Below are 13,660 nucleotides of genomic sequence, written 5' to 3' on the forward strand. Positions count from 1 at the left end.
ATAAAATATACACCGTTTTAAGAGCGGGGCTCTGAAAGGCAAAGATTCCCCCCTTCCAGATAACTGCCTTGACCAGAAAGCTATAGAATCTTACTCTCTTGTTGGTTTGCCTTTTTTTTTGGGGGGGTGGGGGGGGGGTGTCCATTCTGAACTTTAGTTCTTAAATGAGAAGTATTTGGTGGGATTGTGGAAAGATGAAGATTGATTGCTGAGAAAAACATAAAATGAGATCCACAAATTGCAGCACAAGAGCTCTAAACACTAGGAGCCCCCGCAACGGGCAGCTGGCAGCATGTTGGCGTGGGCGCCTAACTCCTCCTGACACAAGAAAGGGAACGGACATAGAAATTATTAATGTCACTTCGCATCTCAGAATCACCCAACTTATAAACAGGGTACGTAAAGGAAGAACAACCTTATGGTTAACAGACTAAGACTGACATTCGGGTACTTTTAAACACGAGTGCTGATGTTAATCAGAATATAAAAAGCCTGTTGAAGGCCTTATTAAATGTCACTAGATTTCAGTTAAACCTTAAGGCTTTTTTCTTCTTCTCTACAAGAAAATATTTCTATGCATTATAATCCTGTTGTAGAAAAGCAATATATTTTCTTGACAGGAATTAATCTGGAGCTCTAATTTGTTACAATTTGTAGACAGCCCAAGGTGTCTAATCTTCCCAGAAATCTAAATACTAAATTCTGCCTTTTTTTTTTTGCCACGGACTTTTAGTGAGTGACATAGTGTGAAGGATTAACATGAAATATGAATTTCTGAATAATTTTAAAAGGACAGATTAATGTTTTGACAAGATTTTATTGTGAAACATTGGATTTAGAAAAGGTACAAAATGTCAACAGTCAGATGTGTGCCAGTACAGTATTTCAATAGTCTATACATGTGGACAGCTGAATAGCTTCACTGCAGAACGCGTATTTAGACATACTATCTAAAAGGGGGCTGCGATATTCACAGGCTTAAAATACATAAATAACTTGAGCCAAAATGGCCATTACTGGTCAATGCTAATTAACATCTGGAAACAGGCTAAAAAGCACAATACAGTACAACAATCTCCTCGCAGATCCACGTTTAAAGAACATCAGTTTATTATGTCAATAATCTACAGCTCCAGGACACTATTTTCAGGACTGGGATTCAGTTGGCTAGTTTAAAAACTTCAAAAAATTCATGTTAAAAATGAGATTATGGAAGAAAACCTGCAGGTATTTAATTAGAACTAAACACTGTGAAGCCCCTAAAAATTTTTTGGACTGGGATTTATAAAGTTAATTACTTCTAATACAGAACTTCAGTTTGTTCCTTTAAAATGTCCTTACTGCAGCTTGAACAGGTATCATTAAGTGATCTTACTTCAAATATTTCAATTTGCTATGCATGTCTGTGTTTTAAAACCAATTTCACCAAACATGGGTCGCCAGTCAACTGGAAAAAAACCATTATCAAAATACTAACTCTGAATTAATGAAAGTCATAAATTTGTATATTAAAAAAAATAATAACATCCCCAAAGGATAGCAGCATTCTTTACCCTAGTTTAGCAAGTTTAAAGAAGAGTATTTATAAACATACAAAGTTGATTTTAGGGTATAAAAATACACGTATACCATATGAAACAAGATAGCTTGATTTTTTCGAAATTATTCAGTAGTCTGTCACTGCCGGAACTTGTTTGAACTACTGAAAAGGTGTTCATAGTTCAGAACATGGGTGGACAGCCTAGGAACTTTAGATTTAAATTCTGTAATTAAAAGGTGTGTAGCTTTTTCTACACAATTGAGGTTACTGAAATATAAGCAGTTACACTGTTACCAATCAGTACCCAGAGCTGAACCACACCATTCCTTACGTAAGTCTACTTCACTTTATGCCGATTTGTAACTCACCTTCCTGAACAGAGACCTTGGGGTATACTAAATTATATTTAATAGAAATATCTGAATATGACTAATGTCCATTAGGAGCAGAGCTAAACTTAAACTGATGTAATTTAGAATCAAAATCTACCCAAAACATTAAAACAATCCACCCTTTGACACCACATCCACTCCCTTAATTAATTTCAAGACGATTAGTTTTGGCTACTCTCTTTTCCTTGTGTATCTTTACTGAGGGATGAGAATCTTGCAATTCGTTAAGAAGAATCACTGTAAGTTAAAACTAATTACATTAAATCAGAGAATGGGGAATAATTTTTTTTAAAACTTTGAGTGTATATCACTAATTAAGGATGTAACATTGGGAGTACAATGTCTGCTATGGAATTACAATTAGCGCTGTGCCAAATGGGAAAAAAAATATATAAACAAACCACTGTGGTGGAAAACATTTCGTTTTTTGTTCAGGAAGTGTTTGGCATGAGCAGCACTAATAAAATTCTACACCTCACAGACACATGCTACGAAGGTTATCTAAAGCCAATACTCACTGTCCATCAATTAGCTAGCTCTTAATGCTGCTTCAAGCACTGCACTAGCCACTTTGATCTTTGTTTCAGATTCCTCTGTACACACATTTATATTTACATAAAACATTTATTAAACATGATTTTAAAACATAAAAACCTTATGTACAAAATACCAACATTCCTATAAATAAACAGTTGGAGAAAGGCACTTGCAAGAAAAATCTACAGTAAATCTTACAAAAACCACACTGCCTCTGTTACTGTACAATAGATAATCTTTCAGTAAATCCCTATCACAAGAATGTAAAACACTAATTACTTGTTATAACTAAGAATATAACAGTTATCGTTGTATTTACACATACATATATGCCTTTTAGTTTCACTTGAGAGCACCATGATTTCCATTCTAAATTTATATTTTGATACAAAGTAAAAGAACAGTTGCCAGAAACCAGTGTTCAGCATCACTGCAGATTCATAAACTTTTGGCTGACATCAGTGTAGTTTAAAAGACTCAGTTGCTGCTTTGTAAAAAGTACACCTAGTTTGTTATTGCATGTTGTCCTTTTAGAGAGAGCACTGCTATGTTCTCTATGCAATTGTTTAATACTATTGCTGGCAAAAAGTTTCCAATATCAAAAAAATAAAAACATTCTTCAAGCCAGTTGAAGTATTTAATCTGAACAGTAACTAAAAAAAGCTGCATATTAATTATAAAAACGTGTAGGAAACATGCCAACTAATCTGGTGTGCAAAAATATTTTTTTCACTACACAGGATTTTAAGGGCTTCACAGAATTACTCAAATTTACATTGAGTAGAAAACCCCTGGAATAACCAGCTCCTCAAGGAGATGTTAGTATACTCCCACTTTTATCAAACTTTTTACCCTTTGACAATGCTGCAACCTGTTTGAGCAGTTCTCTGTTTTTGGCCTGCAATACAGATAAAAAAGTTTTATGAATTACTGAAACATCTCAGATAGTAGTGTCACGCACTCATTTTCCATTGCATTTATGAAACAAGTTCTCAAAATGTACATGCTGAAAATATTCAAAGATAACAACGATCACTTTTCAAAGATTTGTACATGCTTTCTGACATGCATATTCCATCTTTAACAGAAAAGGTAACCACATTTCCTGTGTTGCAAAATTTAGTATCTGAGGCACCGAGTTATCTGTTCAGTCTGTGATTTATAAGGCAACTAATTCAGGCTTTCTTCCTGATAAAGTATGCTTTAACAAGAGACATTTACCTGTCAGCTGTGTTAACGCTAATCCCTTAAATCAGATCAATAGCACACTGACAACTGATTAGATATCAGAGAACAGACACAAAAAATAACATGACCTTTGAGAAAGCATATGAGGTAAGCCTCTGTCACTTAAAAGTTAGAAAGCAATTCTTACAGTGAGTTTAATTCATACAGAGATTGTCAGTTGACTGCAGAACTGCTGTACAATGCATCCGAAGTAAAACGTGGAAATAACCATTCAAGAACTTGGTACTATTTCATTGCTTCAGTGAACAGCCCGAATACATAATTCCATCTGAAGTATTTGTCAAGTATTGATAAGCAATTACTCACCTGCAACTGTTCCACAGTCTCCTTGTGAGCCTTCTCCATACTGTTCATCTTTGTCCTCAAGTTAGACTCCTGGTACTGGAAGTCTGCCTTCAGTTCTGTCAACTGAAAACACGAATTCTATGAAGATTCCTTGGACTGCTACAGTATACATCTTCTAATCAATCTGTGAAATCTTTATGGAAGCCTCAGGAATCTGAGGAAACATTGTATTTATTTACTACTGTAGTATTGACAGCTCAGCACTTGAGAAGTGGCTTGAAAAGTAAGTATGTCTATTTTATATGAAGAATACAACTGTATAACCATATTGTTTGCTCAGAATTTGGTATAAAAAAGGTTAATCCTCAACAAAAAAAAAATCAAATACAAGACTAACCATTTATAATCTTAGCTGTTCTTTCAGCTGCGAGATTCTTATCACAATCTTCAATTACGTCTCTTCAGTATATGGTATGGTAACGCATGAAAAATCTTCCATACAAAGACAACAGAAAGGATTCCTTTGTGTCCTTTTATGCTACAATTTGTCCTAAACAGAAGTATACATTCCAGAGTTTCACTGCTTCTCGATCCACAACAACAGTGAATTAAACTGTGTTATTAGAAATGTGTAATTAAAATGACAACTTACGATTTAATTCTGAGCGTATGGGTGTAGTATTGCTGCCACTGGGTCTCTCCCGAGACAGGCAGAGATCCAGATGACATACACTGAGGCAGTGTGATATGCTTCTATTGAAGCAGCTGAACGCTTCTTCTAGAAGCGTGTGCAGCTGGGTGAACTACTAACAGTTTGTTGTATATGGACCCAGAAGCTTTAGAAGTTTAGTTCCTCAAAGCATCCCAGATTCACCTGGCTATTTTGAACCTCTCCGGTCAATCTGGATTTATCAGGAAATGAAGCCTCTTCGCTAGCAAAGCAGCTCGCTATAACAAACCAGAGGATACATTCCTAAAAGGACTACCAAGACTGCTATTACCAACCTTAGTATGTGTCAAATCACATGTAGTAAAACAAGGTATTCAAAAGAAATGTCAATCAAATGGTCCTAAATAAAGTGCATCTTGATACAAGGACATATACCTCACTGTACACAGACTGCTACACAGGGTAGGTACTTGGGGCTGTTGTAAATTTCAGGGGATCCAGTACAAAAACCACATACCACAAACTAAATATCAAAAAAAACTAGTGGTAGTATTGCACCACAGTAGACAACCTGATGAGCAAACACACTACTTGTGAACATTCAGCAAACTGCGGTCCCTTCCTAACGATCAAGTCTCCGGGCCCCACGGTAATGTCTTGGTGTCTCACTAACATTTTGTCCAGAAAGCGAAACAAGGCTAGTACTGCAAACAATAAGCACTGGTAATGACGTGGCTGAGATCTTGACTCCTAACAAAAAATGATGAATGAGTGTTGTCTGTAAAGCTGGTGTACTGAGTTGTTTTTGTTGCCATACGTTACACATTTCCAAGGTTTTTCTTTTGGAGCACTCCAAACTGTTCAAATGCCATCCCTACACAAATCTTGGGACAAGATCTTAACAGGAATCTGCCACAGGTCTGGCTCAGGCTTTTATCCCAGTACATGTCTTTACATTTATTATCTCACAGTCAAAAAAAAAATCTGCAGTGCATTCATTTCTTGTGAATTTTTCAGCTATGCAAACATTGTACGATGTGTTCAGCTTTACTTTCTTCAGCTGCCAGGGCAGGGGGAGAGAAAGTGACATTCTGAAAGTGAGTAAATCATGCCTGAAGGAGTCTTTAAGTTCAAAGAACTCTGAGGTCAACTAAATAGTTTTAGCAGTGGGGATATTAAAATTATTAGATGCTCTCCCTATGGAAACAGCACAAAACAAATTACTGCAGTGGTTACGCAGAAGTAGGTGACGTTTCCTTACCTAACCCTTTTGTTAGCTTTGCCCAGTAGATCAATATAAAAAGAGATAAGTGAATTTCCTACTGACTCATGATCTTCTACTGGCTTTATAAGAGAGAGATCAGGGCCGTAATGTCTGTCCTTTGAAGAAAATACCTAAAGAGAATCCATGACAGACTGTTCAGCTCTTTCACATTAACCGCTTAAAGGCTTGAAATAGCAAGTACTTCCAACACTAGGTATATTATAACAGTGATATCATAGAATCATAGAATCATTAAGGTTGGAAGAGACCTCCAAGATCATCGGGTCCAACCGTCAACCCAACACCACCATGCCCACTAAACCATGTCCCTAAGCACCGCATCTACACGTCTTTTAAATACCTCCAGGGATGGTGACTCAACCACTTCCCTGGGCAGCCTGGTCCAATGTTTAACCACTCTTTCAGTAAAGAAATTTTTCCTCACATCCAATCTAAACCTCCCCTGGCGCAACTTGAGGCCATATATAAACGAAAAAGAGTTCAATATCCTTTACACAACACATTTAAGTGTAGAAATGAAGATACTGAACTATGGTTTAAAAGTGGAAGCATTTTCCTTTCAGGATCAATGAGCCTTTCTTGTTTTGATCAATGTTTTGATAGGCCACCGTGCATCTGTAATACATTTTTTACTTGAAAATATAGTAAATTTAATTATTTTTAATACCATTCCATAACCTACCCAATCCCGAACAGACATTCTAAAGCCACCGTCAGACAGTATCTTAAAAGCATCTAGTTAATCAGATGGCAGAGAAATAAGCTCTAATAAAGGCAGAACAAAGTATGTATTTGTGGTTATTTCTCTTTTCTTGTTAGTCATTAGGTTGTTCGAAGGGTGAATCTCTCGTATCAGTTTCACTGCAGCCTTTTGGGCCTGACTATTTTGCTTAATTTTTGTTGACTGCCAGGCATCTAATCCAAGCTTTTCTTCTAGCCTCTGACCACACACAAAGACTTGACAACCTACACTATGCATATGCTACCAATCTTTTAAAATCAAAACATTCCATTTTCATACACTGTACATGCAAATTTGGACACCAGCTCATGAACTATGGCTATAGTTGCTTTAGTTTAAAACTAAACAAAAACTACGTTAAACCTCAGAACGGTTACTACTCTTAATCCTCCTCTTATCTTGTGTGCCCATCAGCCTATGTAGGTATCCGGGATCTTTGCCGTGACTCAGTTTAAAATACGTAAAACATACAAACCACCATCTGGCATTTTATCCATCACCTGTGGCACACAGCCCGAGTAACAGCGAACCAGATGGCTAGCTTCCAAATGGTTTAAGTGAGGTAAGGTGAATTCCTCTTTGACTTAGAGCCAAAATATATTCCTGATACAAAAGTCCCAAACTTGTCCGTTAAATGGTAAGATCTGATTAGTTGCTATATAAAAAAATTACACCTGATTTTTGTTTTATGTCACCATTTTGACATTGTTAGGAGTCTACAAAACAGAAAACAAAATTATAAACTTCTTATTAAGCAGGAGCAACTTTTACCTTTTTATCTTTTTCTAAAATAGTCTGATCTCTTTGCTGCAGAAGACGTTTAAGTGACATCACTTCTTCCTTCAGCTGACTTATGAGGACAAAGTTGTCAGTTCCCCCACTGTCTGCTGACTGATTTATAGAGCTACTAAAAATAAAAAACAATAGTTACTTGCAACATCAATAGAAAAAACCAGTAACTTTTTTTAAAGTTCAAATTGGATATTTAATAATTCCACAAACATCCTTAAGGACTAATGCAAAAAAAGTATGTACCTGACAGAAATGGATGCAACTGGCAAATTACCTTACTAATGGCACACATTACATACACCTGCAGAAATATAATTAAGTATTAGCTTTGAGGGGGACAAATAACTTTTGACTGAAGCAGCCACTTTTACTTTTATACCAACTGTTTGGCCAGAGACAGAATAAAGATTCAGTCTCACACATTAAGGTCCAAAAGACTTCTCTAGGTACTAGGTCAGCTTAAAGCAGCAGGTTCAACCCTGCATCTAATTGACGAAACACCCATGTTAGGGAATACTGTTCCATTGATAACTGTTGCCTCATACGTAAGTTTTATTTAATTTTGCCCCAAACAGCTTAAAAGCAGGAACACAGTGCCAGTTTTCTGCTCATAAAGTCATTTAGTTGACTGACAGCACTCAGATGCCACCCAATAACATGTCTGGCTGGACAATAGTTTCACCTCCCTCATTCTTCAGACCGAAAAAAAAAAAAAAGAAAAGCAGCAACTGGCCACAAATCAGAGCTCTATTTGGTTGAAATGGCTCAGCTTTACAAAAATATAACTTTACCTATCTCCATTTGATGGCTTGGATTCCAGTTTGGGTTTTTTCTTTGGAGTTTCATTCTGAATAGCTGCAGAGGATTTATGGCTGAAATCAAACAAAATGTAAACCTAAAGCCTCATACTATATAGCTCTCTAATATCACCATTTGGTGCATGTAAAATAACTAACTCATGCTCCTAGCTGGAACGCTAGCGACTAGCCAGAAATGCAAGAAAAAAGTCCTTTAAACAAAAACTGCAAGATAAATGAAAAGGAAATTAATAAATAATATCATATTTACCTCTGTTTCCATAGTCCCTGATCTTGTTCTGGACTCAGACTGCTGATTCTGAAATACGTGAAATGTATTTGGTAACTGACCAAACATGCCATTATTTCTAAGTTTACGTGAATGGTATCTGTACTTGAGAAAAAATCCACCCCTTTTTTTTTTTAATAAAAAAATGACCAATTATGAATTTTCAGTTGGACAGTCGTATTATCTGTCATATTGATGATCACTCTTTACTATGTCAGGATGCTATAAAAATATTTCTTAGCTAAATGTTTACACTATTGTAAGACACTAGGGGTAGACTCCCAGACTGACAGCTAAACCTTTTTTCCGGTATCTCCCAATTTTTGTGAACTTTATATTGCTAATCTTGTACTCAGCAAGCTGGTCTAAAAGAGCATTCCTGGGATTCCCATACTGCAATATGAACATTGCCTAAAGTGGTGCTTATGTGATGGCATAAGAGCAAAGCTAAGTTTTGGATCCCTGAAAATAACCGCTTTTCAGGTCTAAAGATTTTTTTCAATAATTTCAAAAGCAATTTTAATAAACACCATTGATACAGGAATAGTAAAACATAGAAGATTGCACTAAGTGAAATAGTTCCATGAATCTGTATTTCTACCTCACTGTCTCTATTGTGTCATCTTAATAATAACTGAAATGGACAGGGAAGAAGAGACATATTTATTGGACCAGAAGCAATGGACGCATGGCAGCCTATAGAAAAAATGTGCCAAACTGGGAACATTGTGATCTGTAGAGATATGCTTACTTTTATAACTCTTGAGTATATTAGAAGCTCTATTCTGTAGTAAAGAGCTAACTTTTTTTATTTAATCCTTACTGTATCTCTGCCACATGCATTAAATTAGATTTAGTTTGTTGCAACTTGATTTTCAGCACAGATTTGAGAGAACAGGAACATTACAATGACTCCCTGCATGACAAGAACAATTTTCTTCAAATTCCTAAAAAAAACCCCTAATCTTTTTTTTTTTTTTTTTAAGTGAAAGTATGTATGGAGTATTCTCCTCGTTCACAGTATCATTCCAGCTTAGTTTGCTTCTATCTAAGTCACACTTAGTGAGGCAAGTTTCAGTCAAAATGGAAAATTATAAGCACTGGGAAAGCGAAGCTTAGGAAGAAAGTGTTTGTGTCTGGGGTCAGGGTCATTATCATTGCAGCACTATCCAACACAAAAATAAAAATAATGTAAGTAGTTCTAAAGTTATGCTGCCGTAAGCCTACCAATGAAAATAAGAATTGTGACTACTATTATACTAGCATAAGAAACAAATCAGCCCTGGGATTTGTAACTAGATAAACTAGTCTGTACATTAAAGTCGGTATGCTGCTGATCCCACGGCCAGAGATGGCACGCTGAGAAAAGCTGCAGAAGATAGGACAGAACTGCAAGTATGTGCGCACAAACAAGTCTGGATGAAGTAAGTTAGGGTGAGGATTCTGAGCAAAGTAGCTGTTCTGTGCTCGCTGCCAATACACACCTTTTAACCCATGGTAAATGCATGTAAAGTAGCAGTTATCACACCGCAGTTACTGCTTAGAAAACCAAATTCAAGTTTATCCCCAAGTAACTTGCTCCATAGCCATTCTATGGGTTTCTTTTCTAGACTTGCTACCAATTTTAACATCAACTAGTCTGATGATCACCAAGAATTTCTGCTTTTTGCTGACCTCCCTGTAAGAATACAAGGATTTTGACAGACCATGGAAGAACAACATTCTGCTACTGCTTTTGATGCCGTATTTTAAACAGCGTTACTTATCTCCTTTGATTTGATCTCAGTACTAACAGAACACAGAAGAGGAAGAGGTACCAACAGCTACTTTAATTTTTGACATACTTACTTATGATGACTGCTGCTGTGACGATGATGATGGTGGTGATGGTGGTGGTGTTTTGAATGATGCTGGTCTTTCTCAGTAAGAGATGAAGATGAGGAGTTAGAATGTGAAGATCCTAGGCTCTTCCTCTGTTCTTTTGTCTTCTGTAGCACTCTCTTGTAGGACAGTGTGCAGAGCCAACACAACAACTTTCCATCAACCTTTTGGGAAATAATTCATAGCAGGGTTTTTTTCCAAGTATACTTGCACTAGAAAGATGTACTTCAATATTTGCAAGAAAAATTTGTTTCACTTCATCTGTTACCTTTGGGAAAAATCCAGACATCTCTTTGGTATGAAACAGCACTACCGTATCTCCAACGTATACACACTGTCTTTTAGTAAAGTGAATCTTATTCCATTTCTTTTTGTCATTTAAAGTTATGCTAGAAAGCAGTCTTAGCAAATGTTGGACTCGCTCTATATCACAGAAGTGATAAAAGGACTAATCATTTTTAGTTTAGACACCGTGTACCCTCTCTCAACCCATCGTATTCCAGGCAGAATCAAGATGTCCGGCCAACGTGTTACTTGTACCAAGTAAATTCTTCTGTAAAAACAGCATTATTCTTGGGTTCAGGCAAGAGGCTTTTGAGGTCATTTCCTCAGCACCTTCTGGAATGAGAAAGTGGCACTCACCAAAGCTATTTAAGAAAACAGAACACAAAGGGCTGCTCAGAGCAGTCTACCTCTCTGGTGCTGCACTTTAAGGCAAGGCAGGCAAATCAGAAGAGGTAAAGTGACAGGTTCAAGTTACGGACATACATAAGATCCAATGGATGGGAAAATAAAAATAAAAAAAAAAAATCAAAGCACCGGGAACTGTTCAGCTGCTTAACCTCTGCTCCCCAGCTACGACTGTCGGCTTACGCTTAAGCTTATTTTTAAAAACAGTGATTTAATTTTAGGTTAGCTCAGTAGCTAACCTAAGAATTGCAAGTTGCAAAATTTAATTCAAATATTGTAAAGCACAGCAACTTTAATCTAATATTAATGAACTTAAGATACATTCCCATTAATCTTTCTCTTACGAAGGAGGAACGCTGTCTGTTGTCAACCTAAGCCATCACAGCTGTGGAACAAAGCCTACCTTCCTTCTTCCCTCCTCTTTTCGATCAAAAGCACACTGCTGTTTGCACTGTTCACATGTCTGAGGTGGGCCGTACTTCTTCTCTGAGTTGGTGCAACGCTGACATTTTGTGCCAATAAATGCTGCAATAATGTTACAATACTGACAAGGCTTGGGCTGAAAAACAGGTAAGTTGAACTGAAGTTAATACATTTACAGATTCTGAAATGAACACAGGTATTTCAAATCACACAATGATGCTTCTAAACTACTACGGTTTCATGTAACCTATCTTAAAGAACCTTTTTCCTACCACCTCTATCTTCAGTACTTAACTTTTCCCCTAAAATGATGTTCCTTCAATGGTCAAAACCAGTCTGGACTTTCCATGAAAATCCAGGTACATAATTCAATGAAAGAAATGCATGCAACGTGACAGAAATGTAGAGGTGTCTGAAACACACCTCTACCCCTGCCTCTTTTTAATTTTTTTTAAATATGATGACATTTTCTCTGTTTTACTACGTTACTAAAGAAATTACTTAAAAAACTTTGGAAGAGTAATCAAGTTCTATTTTAGACTGGAAGTTTCTGAAAACATTCCTCTCCCCTGCACTACTCAGGGATTTGATAACCATACAGCTCCAAGACTAGTATCCTGATCCCTACAATTCTGCAGGAAGCTAAAAAAAAAAAACAAACACCAAACCAAAAAAACCCACCCACCAAACAACTTCAGATACCATCACGTCAGGTTATCAACTTTTGTATCACACATTCAACCAGAATAAAATGCTGCTGGAAAATAAAACTGCTGTCAGTATTCATAGGTTAGAAACGGCTGATTATCTTCGATGCAGTTCTTTTTTTGATGAACTACTGATAAAAAACATTGTTGGATCTGTCTTGCACTTCATTTTGCTACATTTTAAGCTTTTGAAAGAATGTTCTTTGTTCAGTTTACATTTACATTCACAAAATGCCTGACTACATACCAACAGCTGTTACGTTTCTCAAATAAGCTGAATTTCATCTAATATGGTTTATGTCAAGTATAGAGAAGTTACGTGCATTTGTTTCACGACAAGATTATCTTGACACCTTCTATAAACTCGTATCTGCAGGGTGCTCAGATACAGTGTGTGTATTCATATATTAAAAAAATTATTTTTTCTAACGGAACTGGAGCTCAAATTCAAGATGAGAAAATGCAAAGTAACGTGCGTACTGCTAATACTTATAACATCTTTTCTACTTAATAGCTTAACATGATTAACATGCATTTAAAAATTTTAAGACTTACACAATATAAAGTATGCGGTATTATTAGATTTTCACATTTACCACTCATTAAAAACACAGACAGCTAACGGCCTTTCTGCCGTCAAGTGTGCGTTTATGAGAATATGCAAAGAATTACTTTACATGCATAAAGGGAAATAACATTGGTTTTACTATGAATAGCTATACTGCAGTTATTCATAACCGTTAAGCTACTTATAATCACAATAGATTTCAATTTGAAGAAAGAAACTGTAAGCCACGAAGGAAATCAAGAGCTGCCAGTAATTTTCGTCACCTTTCTGAACGGTAATTTTTTTTTTTTTCCCCCCAAAGAAAATGAAAATAAGAAGTTTAGTTCCAAGAGAACTTTTTTTAATTTAAAACGTGAACGAACTTAACTTCAATATTTAGAACTAAGAGCCTACTCACCGTTCCGAACTGCTTCACGTTTTGGGCACACTTCTTGCATATCGTATTAGTTTTGCTAAAGATAAAATTGCATCATGTTGAATCCAGCCACCACCACGCACCCTGGAATTCCTGCCCATGCAACCCCCGGAGAGCAGACGCGCCAACACGCGCCGCGGCAAGCGGTGAACGCCGGGGGAACAACCCTAGCGCGGAACCGCGGTTACGGGGCACCCTCGCGTTGCCCGAGCGGGCGGGCAGGCTCTCCTACCGCGGTCCTGCCCCCTTCGGAGCCTCCCTCGGCGTCAATTTCTGCCGTTACAAAGGCGCGGAACGCGGCCGGCCCCCCGGCCGCCCGCGGCAGGGCTCCGGCAGGTCACGGACCCCCCACCCCGTACCTCTCCTGCTGGAACTCCGACCGGCAGGTCACGGACCCCC

The 13,660-nt window shown here is 37.2% G+C and overlaps 1 protein-coding gene across 1 annotated transcript; it reads right to left on the reverse strand.

The window, feature by feature from the left end:
• Window positions 1-1,884: 1,884 nt before the first annotated feature.
• On the reverse strand, window positions 1,885-13,658 carry FAM76B (family with sequence similarity 76, member B; the record flags this gene model as incomplete). The annotated part of the gene is made up of 9 exons (XM_009334876.1): window positions 1,885-3,367; window positions 4,024-4,125; window positions 7,471-7,606; window positions 8,283-8,363; window positions 8,560-8,607; window positions 10,426-10,622; window positions 11,552-11,707; window positions 13,244-13,298; window positions 13,621-13,658. Coding segments are annotated over 9 exons (903 nt in total), but the record flags the coding sequence as incomplete, so codon positions are not given.
• Between the last annotated feature and the right edge of the window lie 2 nt (window positions 13,659-13,660).

This window comes from Pygoscelis adeliae, unplaced genomic scaffold, assembly GCF_000699105.1.
Source record: "Pygoscelis adeliae isolate BGI_AS28 unplaced genomic scaffold, ASM69910v1 Scaffold141, whole genome shotgun sequence".
NCBI lineage: Eukaryota > Metazoa > Chordata > Aves > Sphenisciformes > Spheniscidae > Pygoscelis > Pygoscelis adeliae.